This window comes from Trichosurus vulpecula, chromosome 7 (assembly GCF_011100635.1).
Source record: "Trichosurus vulpecula isolate mTriVul1 chromosome 7, mTriVul1.pri, whole genome shotgun sequence".
Lineage (NCBI taxonomy): Eukaryota > Metazoa > Chordata > Mammalia > Diprotodontia > Phalangeridae > Trichosurus > Trichosurus vulpecula.
Window position 1 is genome coordinate 232586757 of NC_050579.1, and position 18117 is coordinate 232604873.

General features: G+C 39.3%; 1 protein-coding gene across 1 annotated transcript in view; it reads left to right on the forward strand.

Annotated features, from left to right (window-relative positions):
* LOC118857835 (serotriflin-like) overlaps window positions 1-14576 on the forward strand; it is a 54881-nt gene extending 40305 nt beyond the window's left edge. Inside the window, exons 5-7 of the mRNA XM_036768338.1 lie at window positions 5797-5894; window positions 14313-14401; window positions 14518-14576. Of these exons, the coding sequence (XP_036624233.1) occupies window positions 5797-5894; window positions 14313-14401; window positions 14518-14576 (246 nt within the window). The remainder of the gene's footprint in view (window positions 1-5796; window positions 5895-14312; window positions 14402-14517) is intronic.
* The last annotated feature ends 3541 nt before the right edge of the window (window positions 14577-18117 follow it).

Sequence of the window (18117 nt, forward strand, 5' to 3'; positions counted from 1 at the left end):
ATACACATATATTATTTAAAAGTAATAAACTTTTATAGCTCTTCATATAGCAAGGGAAATCAATACTTTTCCAATGGACTTCCAAGAGCTGCTTCAGACTTTCTCCAGATAATCCACAACACGATGATTCTCTTCCAGTTAGCAAATACCTGGCAAATCCAGGCCCCTTTTCCAATCAGCAAATTCCCAGCAAAGCAGCTAAAGAGTCAGATGTCTCACCTGGAAGTCTTTTAAGTCTTCTCTTTGCTGCTTCTTATAAATCTTCCTGCTCTCAGTTTATTCTTCCTGCTAGTTTCCTTCTATCTTTTCCTAAAGCTCCTTTTCAAAGGTTTCTTATCTCTTCCAATAACTCAAATCATAGTTTCCTATTGATAATTGATTCATCAATACTTTACGAGTTAAAAACTCAAAAAATTCATATTTTTCTTACATATGAACTCAGTAGTTGTAACCTCCTCATAGTCCCCAATACTGTGATTTCTAATTTTGATATTTATAATTTTTAAGGCTTTGGAGCAATCATGTGCAAATAATTTGATGGACCGCAATGTCCTAAATCCATCAATCATTGCTCTGCTTTCAAGCTGGTAATCTCAGAACATTTATCTGAGAGAATGTTATCTAAATTCTCAAAACAGAGAGACTAGTCTTGCTGCTGAACTTGGATGATTCCAGAGGAGAGAGTGTGAGGCTCAGTAAACTTAGTGGGATCTTCTGAGTATCTCCCCAGTTTTTCTTTAATTTGAAGGAGATCTGAAATGGAGAATGGAACATGCACTCTCCTTGTCCCAGCAGGTGAGGCAGGCATTTCCCTTAGAGGAAAAAGCCTTGAAGGCGCTGTGGAAGTCTCCCTTCTGGTAAGGGAGGGGCTGGGAGCTGCCGACTGAGGTAGATTAGACTGCAAGGCCAGGGCATCTGGCTAGCAAGGGAGAAGATCAGCTAGTGCCTGAGGAGGGGTAGGGGTCAGAGAGGGAGACCTGAGTGGGAGCCACCTCAGAGAGAGGGGCTAGGGGAGGAGATATTGCCTTGGGGGCAGGGCCCGAGGCTGGAACCTGAGTAGGGATTGCCTTGGGGGTAGGGCCCATGGTGATAGATGTTGCAGGGCCTGCAGTAGAGGCAGGGCATGGGGTCCTTTTGGCTGGAAATTCCTTCCTCCTTAGTAAAGGAGAAGTTAGGAATAATTGTCGGGAGACAAACAAAATAAAACAAGAAAACAAAATATACAGAAGGTACCTGAAACTTTCCCAAATTCCCAGCGCCGAAACAATTGAAAGGATCTGGCACATGCTTCCGGATGGGGCATCCGTCCATGTCCTTTGACATGACCACTGGACCGAGAACCACCTGATAGCATCAGGTTGAGTTGACCAGGACAGCGTGGCTGTCCAACCCACTGAGAACACTGGACTGAGCTGTCCGACTGGACCAAGAACCACCTGATAGCGTCAGGTTGACCAGGACAGCGTGACTGTCCGACTCACTGAGACCACTGGACCAAGCTGTCCAACCCACCGAGAACCACCTGATAGCGTCAGGTTGACCAGGACAGCGTGACTGTCTGACTCACTGAGACCACTGGACCAAGCTGTCTAACCCACTGGGACCTGCTGAGGTCAGGCCCGAGAAGCACATCCAAAATGTTTGGAGAGTGAGGAGGGGGATTGGGAGAGGGGGAGGCTCACATACCTTCAGTCTTGGCTGGAGAAGAACTTGAGATTAGCAGTGCTTCCCGGTTCAGGGAACCATAAATGATGAGGGCTTGGGGTGAGAGATGCTCGACACCCCAAAGTACCGACATGCCGGGTCCTGCCGAAAGAATTCGACTCAAGCTTTCTCAGCCAAGGGAAAAGATAAAGTTTATTAAGAGTTAGCCAAATAAGCCTGCCCTGAGAGATCTCACCCCTTGCGACGCCTGTAAGGAAAGAGGGCCAGACCCATCTGAGCTCCTTCATGGAGGCAAGATGGAGATTATATACACAAAGGTTGTGGGAGGGATTGAGGGGTGGTCTGGGGTGACCAGAAGAGGGGTCTAGGGAGGGACTTAAGGATGAGGTCAGACTCCAGGGTGGGGGAAATAGCTGAAGGCTATATGGAAATGACAGACAATAAAGGGCTAGGGTAACAGAGCTAGGGTATAGATATTTTGATCAGGATTAAGGATGGGAAACAGGATTAAGGGTGGGAAACAGCTGGACAATAGAGGACTGGGCAAGGTAGGCATTTGGGCTTAATGGTTATAGCCTCAGGCCAAGGCCAGGTCGAGTGGCAAGATTCAAGGAGAGTTCAAGGGTTCAAGGGGTTCCCAGAGACTGTGCCCTCATCAGTTGCACAGCTCTACCTCACTCGGATCCAATTCAGTCGAAAGTCAAGACAGAATGCTTGTGATGTCATTGGTCCTCTTTGAGACAGAGGATGAACAATAACACGAACAAGCATTCTGCATGAGGTCTCTACACAGAAAGAAAGACATCCAGAGGACATGATGGGAGTTAAACTCTGTCACACATATTTCTTATATGTGTGCCCTACTAGTCTTATGGTCATGTTTAAGCCTACTCTTCCCATGGTTTCTGTGTGTATTTGTGGGAAGGGATAAACCAGTTTCTTAATAGAAGGCTCTGTATTAACAGTCTTTACCATGTTGTCTGAGAGTATTAGTAGCTGCCCTCTGGGTACTCAATCTGCCAATTCAAACAAAAGTTGGAAATGCAGCTATTATTCCTTACTTCCTCCCTCCCTCCCTTTTTTCCTTCCCTCCTTCCTTCCTTCCTCTTTTCTCCTCCTCCTCTTCCTCCTCCTCCTTCTTCAGAAAGCTGGAACAGTTTTCAGTCTTTATTTTTTTAAACATAGCTCTGAAAAGCAGGCTTTTAAAACAAGTCATTGTGTTTTAAATGGTGGTACTTGACTAAGCTTTTAAATCCAAATCATTCAGAGTTTCATTGAATGGCTAATAACAAGCCCAGTCCAAGCCTTTGTGTCTCTTTGTTTAGATTTTGATGTCTTAGGATGAATGTAAATAGCACTTGTTTTCTGTTCTGGCCAGAAATTTCCTCTCAAAGACTGAACACTTTGGGATAGTAAATTAGGCCATTTTTGTTTCAATTCTTATCTGACTCTTAATCATTAAATGGTTGTAGCCCCATACAAACTGTGACATAGGAAAGAATTTAGAAAGGGCGAGGTCACCCACTGCATCCTGGGCCATTGCCAATCATCTTAACCTTTGTCTTGCCCCTGGACTCCAATGACCCTGGAGAGAATGAGGCTGACAATTTTGCACAGCTCAGCCTCACTCAAATCAAATTCACTCAAAAGTCAAGACATCACATTTGGGATATCATTTGGTCCTTTTCAAGAGCAAAAGATGAACAGTGATAACAATTTGAGAGACTATATATGCAATTAACAGACATTTACTATGTGCTAAGCACAAAGAAAAAGTGAACTTTAACACTGCCATCAAGGATACTGCATTTTAATGGGGAAAGCATTTTGAACATCTAGAAATATGTAAAACATTTATTCAAAGTAAACTGAAGGTAATCAGAGAGAAAAAAGCACTAGCAATTAGGGGAACTAGGAAAGGTCCTCTGCATTTCCAGACCTTCCCCTCCCCTAGCACAGCACCGAGTGAGTGTCCATGTCCCCTGAGGCACCAATGAAACACCAGACTATCAGCCAGGGCCTGAAGCCCCCAGCACAAGAAGGTTGAGACAGTGCCCCTTCTACCCAGGAGCAGAGCTAAATTTCAAAAGTAATGAAATAGGCTGGGGGAAAATGAGCAAAAAAAAAGAAACAAGAAAAGAACCTACCCATAGAAGGTTATTATGGTGACAGATGATCAAAACACAAGTTCAGAAAAGGGCGACAGTGTGAAAACTCTTTTATTCAAAGCCTCAAAGAAAAATGAGAACTGGTCTTGAAGAGGGTTTGAGGTAAGGGGTGCTCGACACCCCAAAGTACTGACACACCGGGTCCTGCCGAAAGAATTTGACTCAAGCTTTCTCAGCCAAGGGAAAAGACAAAGTTTATTAAGAGTTAGCCAAATAGGCCTGCCCCAATAGGCCTGCCCCAAGAGATCCCACCCCTTGTGACGCCTGTAAGGAAAGCAGGCCAGATCAATCTGAGCTAGATTGGATCTGAGCACGTTCATGGAAGCAAGATGGAGATTATATGCACAAAGATTGTGGGAGGGATTGAGGGGTGGTCTGGGGTGACCAGAGGAGGGGTCTAGGGAGGGACTTGAGGAGTCTAAGGAGGAGCTTGAAGGGACTGGGATGAGGTCAGACTCCAGGGTGGGAAATAGCTGAAGGCTACATGGAAATGACGGACAATAAAGGGCTAGGGTAACAGAGCTAGGGTATAGATATTTTGATCAGGATTAAGGATGGGAAACAGGATTAAGGGTGGGAAACAGCTGGACAATAGAGGGCTGGGCGTGGTAAGCATTTGGGCCTAATGGTTATAGCCTCAGGCCAAGGCCAGATCAAGTGGGAAGATTCAAGGAGAGTTCAAGGGTTCTAGGGGTTCCCAGAGACTGTGCCCTCATCAGTCTCAGTCCCAAAAAGAACTCCTGGAAGAGCTCAGAAAGAACTTTAAACATCAAATAAAGTAGAAGAAAAATTGGGAGAAGAAATGTGAATGATGAAAGAAAATCATGAAAAAAGAGACAATAGTTCAAGTCAACAGCTTGATAAAGAAAACACCAAAAAATGGAAAAAGATGTAGAAAAATTTGCTGAAGAAAACAATTCCTTAAAAAGTAGAATTGACCAAATGGAAATGAGGCAAAGAAGCTAACCAAAGAAAATTGCTCCTAAAAAATTACGGCTGGACAAGTGGAAGCTGATGACTCCACAGGGCTTTAAGAATCAATCAAACAAAACCAAAAGAATAAAAAAACAGAAGAAAATGCAAAATATTTCCTTGGAAAATTGGGCCCCAACACAAGTTATATGGCTGAATGGAAGAGGTAATTTTCTGTGGAAACCAATTTGGATTCCTTTAATATTTCCTATTGGGCATAGGAAGAGAAGTAAGTGGCTAGTATCTCCTATTTTCTACTTCTCAGCTGAATATCACCTCCCTTTGTTCTTGTCTGACCACTATAGGGTAGGTCTGCTGGGTCCAGGATAAGTATCAATTGATGATTTCTTTCCATTGTCTTTTCAGGAATACTTGGGTGCTATCGTTAAAGATTAGACTCTTGAGTTACAGAAATCATATTAAGTTAGTGAATTCATCATTGAGACAGAAATATCCCTCATAGCCCACATGTTGGATAATTGTCATTAAATATGCTTTTCTGTTGAGTGAAATGTGTGCTTATTCATTGATAATTACCCGAAGAACTGTCATCTTGTCCGTTAACAAAAAGGGGTTGGAGTTTTGAGTGCCCAAGCTTTAACATATATGGCTCGCTTGATTTTCTAATGATTGTCCAGGAAGAAAATCAGGCACCATCTTCTCAAAACTTTGAAATAGAGGTCCATAAAATTCCCATAAAAATACAAAAGAAAATTTTGAAAAGATGAATCATCAGATTCTTTGTTGGCTTCCAGGTTATTTTCTTTTTTTCTCCTTGATTTCCTTTGGTTCAAGCTAGATGGATTGTAAGGCCTAAGAATGTGAGCAAAGACGAATTTTTATGACTTCCTCATATAGGCTTTTTTTTAAAGCATCTGAAGACTCAAAATATTTTTTGTAAAACATTGGCATATAAGGATTCATGCTTTTAAAAATGTGTTTAAAAAGATAACTTAAATTTGATAACCACATTGTTTTTTTGTCCTTTCAGACTGTTTGGGCCACTTCTTATATGATTGGCTGTGGTGTCACTCATTGCCCCAATCAGGAGACATTTAAATATTTCTATACATGTCACTATTGCCATGGGTATGTATAAATCTGTACTTAGATGTTCTTAAAAATATATCTACTTAAAGCATCATAATTTACCCTTTTAATTGTTGCAAAAGTGAAATTCAAACCAACATTTCCTTTAGGGGTTATTTTTATAAAGCATACATTGATGATTCAATAGCTAATAAATAGACTTCCTAGGATGCATAATCATGATTCTTCCACTTCTTGGCTATCAAATTTACCTTTAAATAGGTTCATATTGCTAGGGATGGTTTGGACTTTAGGGATTATCTTTTCACATTTAATCATTTTCCTGCCAATGAAACGAAGAAACACAGAGGTTAGTGACTTCCCCAAGATCTCACAAATAGTAAGTGTCAAAGCTTGGATTTGAACTCAGGTCCTCAAGTTCTAAATACAGAGAACACCAATTCCCAGAAGTTATTAATATTACTAATAAAACATTAATAACATCGTCACTATTGTTTTTCTTTTAGGTTTTGTAGTATAGAAAGACAAAGGGGAGCTATATCAAGACATCTAGATATGTATGTTATTTAGTCTAGTAATAAAGAATAGGTATGTTTATGGTCTAGAGAAACAAGTATTCTCTCCTTTCTTCACTTACCCCTTGTACCTCAGAATACCCACACTACTCCCTGAAAGTATCTTCTGTCCTAAAGAAACTCAGCCAGACACATATAAAAATCCTGACCAAGAGATTTTCTATAATAGACCTCTGAAAGCCCACTATATTTTATTCTATCTAGTGATGTGTTTCCCAGGCCAAACAAATAAGGCACCAGCTGCATTGTCTAAATAGTCTGTGACAGGGGTGGGGAACCTGAGCCTGGAGGCCACATGTGGTCAACCTAAGGGTAATTTCAACTCTCTCCATTTGCCCTGGGGCAAATTGAGCCTAGAGTGAAAAGTTATGAAATGAGCAAGATTGGTTTTCTGTATCCTTCCATATGTTGTACCACTGCCACACTCACCATTTGTCCACCATTGGGTGGATTGGGTGGGAAGAGTGCTTCTAGGTCATCATGTTGTCCTACCAATTCAAAGGACATATGGATTTCATTATATAAACCATTCTCACCCCCCTCACAACTTATCTAATTTTCGTTACATTTCATTCTCTCATAATCAATGCTTTGTGCTGGTTAAACCATTAGTTTTTGTTTTTGTTATTGTTGTTGTGGTTTTCCTAAGGTGTGGGAGTGGTAGGGGTGGGATGGGGAAAAATGAACATGTTGTCTTCTGCCATGGAGAAAATGCCAGAAGAGAATCCACTGTTATTGTTCTTTTTGCCACAAGGGTGTTGATGCAATTAATGCTTTCCAAGCTTCTATATCATTTTGCATGACTGGGATTCATAGGTGTTAAAAGAATGAAGAAGAGAAATATTGGTGCTTAGCTCAAAGCTCAGAAAAACAAAACAAAAACTCTGATCCATTCTTTCCTACTCAATAAACTTCAGTGGCTTCCCATTAATTCCAGGAGCATATGCAAAATGTTCTATTTGGCATTCAGAGCCCTTCATAACCTAGACTTCTCCTACCTGTCCAGTCTTCTGGACTCCCTTTTTCCCTGATACAAACTTCTGATCCAGTGACACTGGCCTCCTGGCTATCCTGTGAACAAGACCTTCTATACTTGGCTACAGGAATTGTCTCTGACTTTCCCTCATGCCTAGAATGATCTCCCTTCTCTTCTCTGACTTTAGACCTCCCTGTATTCCTTTACATCACAATTAAAATATCACCTTCTGCAATTCCCTAACCTCTTAATTGCAGTGCCTTCCCTCTGTAAATTATTTCCTATTTATCCTTTATATGACTTGCTTTGTATGTATGTTGTCTCTCCCTTTAGAGGTTGTTGTTTGTCCTTCCTTCTCTAAGAGAACCATATCAACAGAGAGGTGGTGCCATGATATGCTAGTGAATTCGATTTACATGAGGGAGGACTGTGCAAAGTCACCAGCCTCATTTTTTCCTCCATAGACATCTGGGTCCAGGGGCCAGATATAGATCAGAACAACTGAAGATGGTCCAGGATGCAGGGGCGGGGGGAACCTTGGCTTTTTCAAGCAAAAATCTTTAGCTCAGTTTGATGGAGGCAAAGCTCATTCAGTGATCAGGGCTTAATAAGAATGCAAAGAATGGCCTCTTAAAAAATAGATCTGGGAGTGGAAGGATTTCTGGCCAAAACAAGAAACAATTGCTATTTACAGTCTCTCTGAGTCATCAGGGCTCAAATGATGACCACTAAGTGGGGCTTGGGCTGGGACCTCGTGTTGACCAATCAATGAGAGGCAGAGTGATTTGGAGAGCCAGAATGATTTGGGGTTAAGTCTGGTCTTTAAAAGAAAAGGAAAAAAAAAAGTTTCAGAAACAAAATTTACATTACGTTTGGGCAGAGCACCTGCAAGTAAGCTCCACTGAGTGGACCTTAGCTTGAAAAGTCCACGGTTCCCCACTACATCCTGGGACATCTCCAGTTGTCCTGATTGATGGTTCTGGAGGTAAAACATGAGGCTGGTGACTTTGCACCATCCTCCCTCACTAAAATCCAATTCACTAAATCTGGCATATAGTTGGCCTTAATCGATTGATTGATTGTTACTCCGAAACCAGAAAAATTTAATAGAAATATGCCCTAAACCCAGATAAGAGAAAGGCAAGAATACTACCTCTTCAGAGAACTGAGCAAGTGTCTCTGAATTGTCTTTGCTTTTTCTCCTCATTTCTGAGGAAAATTTTTCTTACCTACCTGTATACCCTATGGATATATTACCTTTTTTGCCATTGGATCAAGAGTCTGTTGGAAAGAATTGTTTTCCATTGGCTTATGCAGATGGTTATCATTGCATTGCATAGTTTTCTGTTTATTAACACAATAAATTGTTAAAGCAGTAAAGGCTAGTGAATGGGGATGCCGAACTTGGAACTAGGAAGAATCAGGTTCACATCCTATTACTACTGACTTTTATTAGGTAACTGGACAAGTTACCTAAATTCTATGGGCCTAAGGTGAGTCCCTGAGACTTATCTATTAATTCACATAGTTTTATGAACTTTCGTGGTAGAGAAAGCACTCATGCCAGGACTTCCCTAATCATGACAAAAGGGGAAAGTCTTCATGTATTTTCATATTCATGTGTTTTTGTGAGTAAAGTTCTATCAAATGCTTTCTTATTTGATTAGGTAGGAAGTAATTTGTCTGGTTTGTACATAGGTTTTGCATTGGATTGGAACTAAACACAAAATGTTTTCTTCACTCCATGTTGAAACTAAGCATAGTATGAGGACCATTATTTTAAGTATTGGGGCTCCCAGTAGCTTTACAGATAACAAATTGCCATATTTCCATTTTAACAGGGGCTTCAAAGTTTACATCAAAAGAGTAAGACAAGACTTAGACTCCTAGAAAGGGCATTAGTCAGAAGTATTTTTTCTTTTGAAAAATAATATTTTTATTGCTATCTTTTGTTTTTACATTACCTTGAAATCAGAGATGTCAAACTCACAGCCCCTTGCCACTGTCAGATTAAAATGTAATTGGGAAATGCTTTAAAAATAAAAAATATAATAACTTATTGATGTAAATTTGTGCTTTTCCTAGTCAATATGAAGCCAACAGGGTTCTGTTTCTATTTGAGTTTGATTCTACTGTCTCCTTGTTTCTTTCTCTCCCTCCCACAGCACCATCCCACAAAGCAAATTTCTAAGGGGTGGGGGAGGGGAAAGAGGAAGAAAAGGGAGAAACTCACCAAAAAACTATCAACACATATAAAAATTCAGATATTATATACAGTACTACACATCTCTGAACTGCAGAGAATGATTTTTTTCATATTTCCTAGGATTATTTTTTATACTTTTACAACATTCCATTTGTGTTGTTTTGTGGGGGTTGTTTTTTGTTTGTTTTTACTATTTACATTATTATATTCAGTGGATATGTTGTTTTCTTGGTTCACCTTACTTCACTTTATATCTGTCCTTGTAAATCTTTCTATGATTTTCTGTATTAACATTTGTTTTTTTTTTTTTCAAAGTTAATTTTTTTTATTAATTTAAATTTATTTGACATATTTAGTTTTCAGCATTGATTTTCACAATACTTTGAATTACAAATTTTCTCCCCATTTCTACCCTCCCCCCCACTCCAAGATGGCATATATTCTGGTTGCGCTGTTCCCCAGTCAGCTCTCCCCTCTATCACCCCCCTCCCCTCTCATCCCCTTTTCCCTTCCTTTCTTGTAGGGCAAGATAAATTTCTACGCCCCATTGCCTGTGTATCTTATTTTTAATTGCATGCAAAAACTTTTTTTTTTGTTTTTGAACATCTGATTTTAAACCTTTGAGTTCCAAATTCTCTCCCCTCTTCCCTTCCCACCCACCCTCCCTAAGAAGTCGAGCAATTCAACCTAGGCCACATGTGTATCATTATGTATAACCCTTCCACAATACTCATGTTGTGAAAGACTAACTACATTTTGCTCCTTCCCAACCCATCCCGCTTTATTGAATTTTCTCCCTTGACCCTGTCCCCTTTCCAAAGTGTTTGTTTTTGATTACCTCCACCCCCATCTGCCCTCCCCTCCATCATCCCCCTCCTTTTATTTTTTTTTATCTTCCTCCCTCTTCTTTCCTGTGGGGTAAGATACACAACTGAGAATGTATGGTATTCTCTCCTCAGGCCAAATCTGATGAGCACAAGGTTCACTCATTCCTCCCTCGCCTGCCCTCTCCCCTCCTCCCACAGAACTGCTTCCTCTTGCCACCTTTATGTGAGATGATCCACCCCATTCTATCTCTCCCTATCTCCCTCTCTCAGTATGATGCTCTCTCATCCCTTAATTTCATTTTATTTCTTTTAGATATCTTCCCTTCATCTTCAACTCACGCTGTGGCACACATATATATACACATAGATATATACATACATACACATTCACTTATATATATACATAAACATATATATATATATATGCATATTCCCTTCAGCTACCCTAATACTGAGGTCTCATGAATCATACTCATCATCTTTCCATGTAGGAATGTAAACAAAACAGTTCAACTTTAGTAAGTCCCTTGCAATTTCTGTTTCTTGATTACCTTTTCATGCTTCTCTTGATTCTTATGTTTGAAAGTCAAATTTTCTATTCAGTTCTGGTCTTTTCACTGAGAAAGCTTGAAAGTCCTCTATTTTATTGAAAATCCATATTTTGCCTTGGAGCATGATACTCAGTTTTGCTGGGTAGGTGATTCTAGGTTTTAATCCTAGCTCTATTGACCTCCGGAATATCGCATTCCAAGCCCTTCGATCTCTTAATGTAGAAGCTGCCAGATCCTGGGTTATTCTGATTGGGTTTCCACAATACTCAAATTGTTTCTTTCTGGCTGCTTGCAGTATTTTCTCCTTGATCTGGGAGCTCTGGAATTTGGCGACAATATTCCTAGGAGATTTCTTTTTTGGATCTATTTGAGGAGGCGATCGATGGATTCTTTCAATTTCTATTTTGCCCCGTGGCTCTAGGATATCAGGGCAGTTCTCTTTCATAATTTCTTGAAAGATGATATCTAGGCTCTTTTTTTGATCATGGCTTTCAGGTAGTCCAATTATTTTTAAATTATCTCTCCTGGATCTATTTTCCAGGTCAGTGGTTTTTCCAAGGAGATATTTCACATTGTCTTCCATTTTTTCATTCCTTTGGTTCTGTTTTATAATATCCTGATTTCTCATAAAGTCACTAGCTTCCACTTGCTCCAATCTAATTTTTAAAGTAGTATTTTCTTCAGTGGTCTTTTGGACCTCCTTTTCCATTTGGCTAATTCTGCCTTTCAAGGCATTCTTCTCCTCATTGGCTTTTTGGAGCTCTTTTGACATTTGAGTTAATCTATTTTTTAAGGTGTTGTTTTCTTCAGTGTATTTTTCAGTATTTTTTTGGGTCTCCTTTAGCAAATCATTGACTTGTTTTTCATGGTTTTCTCGCATCCTTCTCATTTCTCTTCCCAATTTTTCCTCTACTTCTCTAACTTGCTTTTCCAAATCCTTTTTGAGCTCTTCCATGGCCTGGGACCAGTTCATGTTTTTCTTGGAGGTTCCTGTTGTAGGCTCTTTGACTTTATTAATTTCTTCTGTCTGTATGTTTTGGTCTTCTTTGTCAGCAAAGAAAGAATGCAGAGTCTGAGACTGAATCTCGGTGCGTTTTCGCTGCCTGGCCATGATCCCAGCCAACTAACTTGACCTTTGAGTTTTTCAGTGGGGTATGACTGCTTGTAGACTACAGAGTTCTATGTTCCACGTTTGGGGGGGAGGTGCCAGCTCTGCCGCACCAGCACTGCTCCTTCCCCAAGGACCCCCAACCCGAACTGGGCTCAGATCTTCAGCAGGCTGTGCACCCCTGCTCTGATCTGCCACTTAATTCCTCCCACCAGGTGGGCCTGGAGCCCGAAGCAGCAGCAGCCGTAGCTGCCCCACCTCCGCTGCCCCCAGGGCTGGAAGCCGAACCGTGAACTCCTTCCACTCCCGCAGCTTTTCCCACTAACCTCCTCCACAGTCTTTGGTGTTTGTGGGTTGAGAAGTCTCGTAACTGCCGCAGCTCACTGAATCAGGGCGCTAGGGTATGCTCTGCCCGGTTGCTGGTCTTGTTGGTCCACGCCGCTCAGGCTGGGCTCTGCTCAGCTCCATTCCCAGCTCCCAGCTCCGTGCGGGATAGACCTCACCCAGAGACCATCCAGGCTGTCCTGGGCTGGAGCCCTGCTTCCCTCTGCTGTTCTGTGGGTTCTGCCGTTCTAGAATTGGTTCAGAGCCATTTTTTATAGGTTTTTGGAGGGGCTCGGCAGGGAGCTCAGGCTGGTCCCTGCTTTCTAGCCGCCATCTTGGCTCCGCCCAACATTTGTTTCTTATAACCAAAGTAATATGTTGTCATGTTCGTATACTATAATTTGTTTTACCATTCTTTGATAACTGGTGTATTCTTTGTTTCCATTTCTTTGATGGCACAAAAAGTTCTGCTATATGTATTTTGTTATATGTTGAACTTCTCAAATTGTAAATTACTTCCTTGGAATATATGCCTGCCATCTGAATCTCTCAGCTAGCCAGGAGAGGGAACCCTGTAGCCTTGGAAGACACATGTGACTTTCTAGGTCCTTGTATGTGGCCTTTTGATTGAGTCCAAGTTTTACAAAAAAATCCTTTTATTTAGGGGATTTGCTCTGTGAAGTTTGGATTCATTAAAAGGGCTACACTTAAGGACCTAGAGGGCCACATGTAGCCTCAAGGCTGCAGGTTCCCCAGACCTGGATGATTTTAATAACTTCATTTTCATAATTCCTAATTCCTTTCTAGAATGGTTGCACAAGTTCACAGCTCTAACAACAATGCATTTGTATGCCCATGTTTCCACTTTTTTAAAAAATCTTTACTAATTTACTAGGTCTGAGGTAAAATCTCAAGATTATTTTGATATGCCTTTTTGCCTATTATGCCTGTTTTGATGTGACCTTTTATTACTTGTAATTTGAAGCAACTTTCCTATGGTAGTTAGTAGTTCAATACTTCATTTAAGTCCTCATATCCTTTCATCACTTATTCATTTGGGAATGGTTTTTAGTCGTATACATATATGTTAATTATCTCTATGTCTTGGATTAAAAATCCCCAGAAATATTTGAGGGGCAGTTAGGTAAAGCAGATATTGGGCAACACCTCTGGAGTCAGGAGGACCTGAGTTCAAATATGGCCTCCAACACTTGACACTTATTAGATATATGACCCTGGGCAAGTCACTTAACCCAGGTTGCCTTCCAAAAAAAAAAAGAGAGTGAGATTTGAAATAAATTTCTCCTTCAGTTGACTATTTTAGGGGAAGCAGTATAGTGTCCATTAATTCATTTCACAGAGGCAACTTTTCTTCTTGTAAGTACAAGCTTTCTATAGGAAGAAGTAGAGTTACCCATCTTCTTCCATATACTAAATCACCTTACAAAAGTGTGCCAATTTCAAAATGGTCTTCTTACTTTCCATTGTGAGTAGCTGAATGAATGAAGTGTTGGAGAGATTATAATATTTTGTGGGTTTGTTTGGCTTCTTGTGGAATCAACAGTAAATATCATCTTGTACCTAGGATTCCATAATTTGCAAATGTGTTTTGAAGGAGAGCATAGAAATCTGAGGATCAAATTAAAACATAAACAAAAAAAACAGGCTTGGCATATCAGTGGTACATAACAGTGTTTGTGGATCATGGTGAAAAATGGAGAAATCTCACTCTACAAGTTTTGCTGAATTTTTGCAACCACATTATATGTGAAAGTTTGCTCACATGATTATGTAGATTTTTCTCAAAAGGATAGATGGCATTTTCTGTCGACAGTGTGTAACCCTTAGAAATGATTGTGATTCAATCATTCTACTTATTTTATATTCTAGAGGAAATAATGTTGCAACTCTTGCTACACCTTATAAGAAGGGGATCCCATGTGGAGACTGCCCTGGCCAATGTGAAGATGGACTTTGCAGTAAGTTTTCCAAATTAAGAAAATTTAAAGAGAGTGATTGATCACAAAGCCAATGACATCCCAAAAGAAATCTACTGAGCAGTGCTAGTTTCCACATTTTGGGGTTGTTTAATCAGGTTGCCTGCGGGAAGCACTAACACCATCTTTCCCACCTACATGTTTACCAAGAGACTAAGCCAATTCTTGGGTAGAAAAAAAGCACTAGTTCTAGAATCAAATCCACCTCTGATGTCTACTCTCTGTGTTCCCTTGATCAATCATTAAATTCCATGGGCCTTGTTCTTTTAATTTGTAAAATGATTCAGTTGGACTACATGACCTCTTTTCGTTCTAAATTTATGATTATATAAAGAAGTGGAAAATTGAACTGGATTCCCACGTCTCACTTTGCTGTTAGACTTTTGGTCCTGTGAGCAAGGCTAACAAAATCATTAAGGAAATACGTGTTGGTTTTGGTCCTGCTTTTCCACTCATATATTTCCTTCTCATGTCATTTCAGACACTATTCCCTAACTTCCAAGCACCCTCTTTCTGCACATTGTATGTACTCTGATCTTAGACATTTGTCTCTTATTCCCCCAGTAGCAGCCCATATTTCTAACTTTTCTATCAGAGCCTTTTTTCCTGGCTTCTATCTATCTCACATAGTACTTGACTCTTATTTATGAATTCTCAGCTAGTTAATATGATAAAATAATCAATGCTAAAGACTTAATGAGTAGAAATGATTTAATGTGCCATTCTTCCTTGTGGACGCTTGGACTGACTCTCTGGAACTATAATACCTTGAATCAAAACAACAACTGGAAATTTCACAGACTCTGATGTCTCAGGACCACATAATCTTACAAAATTACATAATTGGAAAGGATTTTAGAGATCACCTAGTCCAAATGCCACATAATCAATAATTCCTTGGGCAAAATCCTTGACAAAGGTAATCAATGCTCAACCTGAAAACCTAAGAAGCCACTACCACCATCCCACTTAGTGACCATTCTACTTGTTAGTATATTTTATGTTTTGTTTTGTTTTTCCATCTTACATAGAAACACAACCTTTTTCTTTAAAACATTTGCCAGTTGCTTCTTGTTGTCCTTCCCAGGCTGAGGAGAACAAGTATAGTTCTGTTTCCACATAAGAAACCTAAAACATTTGAATAGTTATCATATCCTTCTTAAAACTTCTAAAATTCTGGTTAAAGGTTCCCAAGGTTCTTCAAATGAGTGTCATATAGTATGTTAAACAGTCCCTTAACTATCCTGATTACCCTCTAATGGATGCACTTCAGCTTTATGATGTCGTTTTTAAAATATGGCAGCCATAAACAAAATATTCAAGAAGTAACTGGCCATAAGTTTATCACCCCTTTTGATCTGTACAGGGATAGTATCCTTCACATTACTTTGGTAAATTGTCCATTCTCAATGCAACCCAAGATGCATTTTTGGCTTCCATATCACCTTATTGATTCACATCCTTCTTCATTACCATTTATACATTTTCAATAAAAATTTTTAACAAGTTAATCTCCACTCTGTCACCCTTACCCCTTGATGAGTTTGATTTTTATGCAAATGATTCTTTGAAACGAAGCTTACATTTATCCTTATTTAATTTCATCTTATATTTGGTCAATCATTCCATTCCAATTCTGTCAGCCTGCATGTTAGCTATGGGTCCCAATTTTGTAACATCTGATAATATGATAAGCATTATCCTCAAGTCAAAGATGAACATGTTTAATAGCAGAAGGCCAAATGGAAAGCATCAGAATACTTCACTAGAGACTTCTGTCCAAGTGAAATCATCATGATCAAAAACAAAAAATAGTTATTATTTATCTAGTGCTTTAGTGATTGAAAAGTACTTTATGTATCTGACCTAATTTAATAATCTGGATATCTCTGTGATATAGGTGCTCTTACTATTCCCATTTTATATATTCTGAGAGTGAGAAAAACTGAGACTTGCTCAGGGTCTCAGCGTATCTGTAGAAGCGTCTAAACATAGGGTATTAATGACTACGGTCCAGGACTTTATCTACTCTCCCATATTGCTATTAGGGGATAATTACCTCCTTTGTTTTATAGAGGGAAGCTATTTCATTTGTTAAACCTATTGGAGACTACTCCTTGAGCCTAATATTTTAAAAAGTTCTAAATATCTCCATTTTGTTTCTAAGTACCATGAGAGATTTAAAAATACTTTGCTGAAATCTATATCAACTATATGTACAGCATTGTCCTAAACTGTCAGTCTAGTTATATTTTCCTAAAAGGAAATGAAGTTATTTTTGTCTGGTCAGTGTTCTTAACAAAGGCACTTGCCTTTCAGTAATATATCCCTATAATAATCTGTTAAAATGTGGCATTGTGTGTGGTAGAGTATTGGGTTTGCAGTCAAAAAATTCTTTGTTCAAATTCTACCCCCAATATTCACTTCCTCTGTGAAAATGGGCACAATATTTTGACTCTCTGAATCAGAACTTTTTCACCTGTTAAAACACTTAACATTTCTGGGCCTCATTTTCCTTGTCTGTAAAATGAGAAGATTGGACTCAGTGTCCTCTAATTTTCTTCCAGCATTAAATCTATGGTCTTTTGATCCATTCTTGAAATGGTCTTCTTCTTCATAAGCACCTCTTCCAATCCCTTGAAGAAGCTAAGGGCTTAAAGGACTACGTGTCACCTCCTTCAAGTGGTATTTTATGATGGCCACAAAGTTTATGTACTCTTTAAATAATTTTGCATTCATTTTGTGTATATTTACTTATTATGACTCTATTTACTTATCAATGAATATGTTGCATCCCATCTTGTTCAACTTCTAAAATACAGGGGACACTTAAGAAACCTTTTTTGTTTGACTGATGATGTTTTAATGGACCCTAATCATTGTGTAGCAATCATTATTTTTTTAATTTAATATATTTTATTACATTTTAAGTTTTGAACTCTCTCCATCCCTCCATCCCCCACCCTGCATTAGAGAAGGCCTCTGTTTCATACACACACACACACACACACGCACACACACACACACATGCACACATACACACACATACACACACACACGTGCGTGTCTGTGTATGCTTGTGTGTGCGTGTGTGTGTGTGTGTGAAACCATATTATACATACTTCTATTAGTCGTAGGTCTTTTGTAGTTGATTTGAGTATTTATAATACTCAAAATTACTTAGTCATTCTTCTTTGAATACCATTGTTGTTACTGTACATAACATTTTCTTAGATACGCTCTTTTCACCCTTCATCATTTCATGCAAGTCTTTCATGTTTTTTCTAAAATTAACCAGCTGATCAATTTTAACAGCACAGTAGCATTCCATTAAAATTATATAACAAAACTTTTTTAGACATTCTTGAATTGATTAACATCCCCTCAATTTCCAGTTCTTTGCCACCACAAAGAAAACTGCCATAAATATTTTAGAAGTTATAGGTTATTTTCTTTTTTCCTCGATCACCTCTGAGAAGAGACCTAATGGGTCAAAGGGCATGCATAGTTTTACAGCTCTTTGGGCATAATTCCATATTATTCTCCAAAATGATTAAATCAGTTCACAGTTCCACCAACACTATATTAATGTCCCAATTTTCTCATACCCCTTCCAACATTTGTAATTTTCCCCTATATCATTTTAGACAATCTGATAGATAAGGTATGATATCTTAAAATTGTTATAATTTATATTT